General features: G+C 39.4%; 1 protein-coding gene across 2 annotated transcripts; it reads right to left on the bottom strand.

Moving 5' to 3' along the window:
- Positions 1-604: 604 nt before the first annotated feature.
- Positions 605-3,086, bottom strand: LOC149422802 (uncharacterized). 2 transcript variants are annotated; one of them, XM_089633968.1, is made up of 5 exons: positions 2,563-3,086; positions 2,216-2,417; positions 2,046-2,132; positions 1,795-1,869; positions 605-985 (listed from the first exon to the last, which is right to left on the bottom strand). In XM_089633968.1, the coding sequence occupies exons 1-5, from the start codon at positions 2,731-2,733 to the stop codon at positions 621-623; spliced, it is 900 nt and encodes a 299-aa protein (XP_089490094.1). In that variant the 5' UTR covers positions 2,734-3,086; the 3' UTR covers positions 605-620. The 2 variants fall into 2 exon arrangements, with proteins under 2 accessions (XP_089490094.1, XP_089490095.1); XM_089633969.1 differs by having other exon boundaries at positions 2,046-2,126.
- Positions 3,087-3,358: the final 272 nt, after the last annotated feature.

Genomic DNA, 3,358 nt, shown 5'->3' with positions numbered 1-3,358 from the left:
GTGTGCCATTTTGCATAATTTATGTATATCGTCAAACGACCAGCATTTTGGGCGGTTTGAGGGTATAAATATACCTGTCAATTCGGTGGTGCAGTCTGCTTCAGGCAGAACGATAAGAGATGCATTTATCCAAAGACATTTTACGTGATGTGTAATGAACTGTGAAAGGACACCATATATGTAATGAATAGTGACGTCAGTAATTGTGCCGTGTAATGAACTGTGAAAGGACACCATATCTAATGTATAATAATTGTGCTGTGTAATTAACTGTGAAAGGACACCATATATAATGTATAGTAATTGTGCTGTGTATTGAACTGTGAAAGGACACCATATCTAATGTTATGACTAATGAAGTCATATTTTTTAATGCATAGTAATTGTGCTGTGTAATGTCATGCTGTGAAAGGACACCTTATCTAATGTAATGAGTAGTGAAGTCATATTTTTTATAATATGTTATAATTATGCTGTGTATTGAATTATGAAAGAGCACAAGGGTTTATCTTAAATATATACCTATGTATGTATTAATAATGTCCATTATCAAAAAAATTGAAACAGAATGGAAAATAAATAAAACATTTATTGGAGATTAATATATTTTTTATTCATATTTATTTATTGGCGAGCTCTTTTTCCAATTCTGCCTTCGCTCTTCTTATTTGTAGTTCTATAAGTTCGTTCTGCAGACGAGCTCCTTTCGACTGCTCCCGAGCAGTCTCGATCTGCTCCCGGGCAATCTGCTGGGCAGTCTCCCTCTGCTCCCGGGCAGTCTCGATCTGCTCCCGGGCAATCTCCTGGGCAGTCTCCCTCTGCTTCCGGGCAGTCTCCTTCTGCTCCCGGGCAGTCTCTCTCTGCTCCCGGGCAGTCTCCATCCTTACTACGTGCATTTCTTCATCGTACTTTGTTAGATTGGTGCTTCTGAGGCAACGCACTTGGCCCTCGTCCCGAACCACCTGCCCACTAGATGGTATCAAGTCTGAAACAACACAAAATTACAAGCTGATTAGTGAAACAACACAAAATTGCAAGCTGATTAGTCATCAATGTAAATAACAGGTTTATTTGTGTAAATAACACTCTGTGCCCCATGACATAGTGCACAGTCGGGAAACACGCCAAACACGCGCCCAACATATTTATTTATTTACACAGTAAAGTAAGTAAGTGTAAAGTAAATATAAAGTGCAAACTATAAATTACAAGTAAAAATTAAAATTTAAAGTAAGAAAAAAAACAGTAAAAATGTAGAAATATAAATTATCTCTAAAAGGTACCCACAAAGATTTAAATATAAAAAGTAAGAAATCCTGGATTATGTCATCCGATTTGATAAATTTTTCAAGTACCTATGATTTCTAGTACATTAAATAGTTTTGGAGTGCAGTACTGGTAGGCATATTATGTTTACATGATGTATTATCGTGGTACCTACTAGCAAACAAATTAAGTTTAATGCATCTTTTGTATGAGGCCAGATTACCGACGAAGTGATCGATATTAGCATATTCATTGCATGTACACGGATGACATTTGTCATCAACAGCTCGGCTGTGGAACGATTTGCTGGCCTCTGTTTTTCCTCCCTCCTACAACATTGGTCTCTTCAAGACCCATTTTCACTCCTTCCTCAAAAACATTCCCCACACAGCATCTTCAACAGGGCCCCTCTTTCTTTATGGTGGAAAACGAGAGGTTAAAGTAAAGCTCTCCGAACTCCGAGCATTATTTGAACCTTTGTACGAAAATGCAAGTAATCACAGCAAATAGAGAGGTAAATATAGTCACCTTTCTTGGCTATAATGCGACGTGTCTTCGTCTTGAGCTGGGGCGTTGAACTTTCCTCCGGTGTTTTTGTTATATCTGAAAATTAAAAACACTTTTGCAATATTTCTATCTCGAAAATTATTTAAGATTTAGCATGACAACTGATAAAATTATGTAATAAGTTCCTACAGAGAAATGCGAACACTACCATCTAACAACAAATCACATTTTGAATTGATAAGAATCAATTATATTATCAAAAATTGACTTACCAAACACCGGCACTTCCGTCGACTGGTCAGTCCATGGCATGCTGAATAAAGCAGACGTGCTGGTGCTGGGCACAGCGGTATCTGAAACTTAAACAATACTTTATAAGAAATAAGGTCAAAGTTAAATAAACAAGTAGCCAAAATATTTCACATAACTTTCTTAAACTAACCGCGATCGCTGTCGTTGCTAAAGCTCAGTTCAACGTTGGTGGCCAAGTCCAGCACGCTGTCAACGGGATGATGCTCATCAGAGACAGTTGGCGACAGCCTGCCCCCTCCCGTCTTCATCCTGCTCCTCTTTTCCTCGCAGAGCTCCATCTTCCTTTTTGACTTAATGTTGTCCCAGCATTTCTTAAGCTGCGCTTGGGTCCGCTAAGAAGGAATTCAATAATACAGTATTATAATAGTATTACGGAATCGGAACAATAGAAGAGTATGTATATGAATGAAAAAAGAGTATCCCTGTGGGGAAACGGCGTGATGGCTAGTTAGTATTTCAATTACAAAAGATACAAACCTTTTGATTGCCGGCGATTGAGTTGAAATCATCTGTCAACTTGGCCCACGCATTTTTCTTCTCGCCAAGTTGCAGATGATTAGTCGAAATGCTGGCAACGGCAGGATATGTGTTTATTAAATCTAATAAACATTGCCTTTCACTCGGCGTGATTATAATACGAGAATTCATTGTTTAAAAAGGAAACTTTCGAGACACTCAACTGAAGATGTAACAGAGACTTTTGACAGGCCGATGTTATTTACTTATTTACGACAGACGCTTGAACTAAATCCATAGACAACAGCATAGATAAACACACAGATTGTCCCAAAACGGGGCATGTTGTTTCCGTAGAAGCAGGACATCGACAAGTTTCGGATGACGTCACACCTTTCTTTCGGCGTAGACAAAAGGTCTCTACCTGAGGAAAGGAAGCTCAAAGTGTGGACTCTGTATAGAAGCGTTAAAGGTAAGGACGGTTCTTACCTTTGCTTAGGTAAGGCTGACACTTGACTTAGACAACTTTAAGGATCGACTCTGAATACGGGTGTCAGTCTCTTTAGATTTGGACCACCACAAAGCAACCAGGTCTAGACAATCCTCACCCGATGATCCCGATCACCTGCTAGGTCACAGGTGTACAAATGTGGGCGCGTGTTTGTCGTATTTCTCGTTAAGTTCCTCGGAGCATCTTCCATTGTAGTACCGGTAGAACAAGGACAGCATACCTACCTGACGCCTGTGCTCTAAAGATTGCAATCTGCTTGTTAAGATAGGGGAATCTATTAAAGGGACCGCACGTTTCTGCACAGAG

This window comes from Hesperophylax consimilis, chromosome 7 (genome assembly GCF_061612785.1).
Source record: "Hesperophylax consimilis isolate HC1 chromosome 7, BYU_Hcon_1.0, whole genome shotgun sequence".
Taxonomy (NCBI): Eukaryota; Metazoa; Arthropoda; class Insecta; order Trichoptera; family Limnephilidae; genus Hesperophylax; species Hesperophylax consimilis.
The sequence above is the reverse complement of the archived record's forward strand: the minus strand, read 5'-3'. Positions and strand labels throughout refer to the sequence as shown.

Coding starts and splice junctions, on each gene's coding strand:
- LOC149422802 (XM_089633968.1), bottom strand. CDS start 2,733: ATGAATTCTCGTATTATAATCACGCCGAGTGAAAGGCAATGTTTATTA. Junction 2,418..2,562: donor CAATCGCCGGCAATCAAAAG/GTTTGTATCTTT, acceptor ATTCCTTCTTAG/CGGACCCAAGCGCAGCTTAA. Junction 2,133..2,215: donor TAGCAACGACAGCGATCGCG/GTTAGTTTAAGA, acceptor GTATTGTTTAAG/TTTCAGATACCGCTGTGCCC.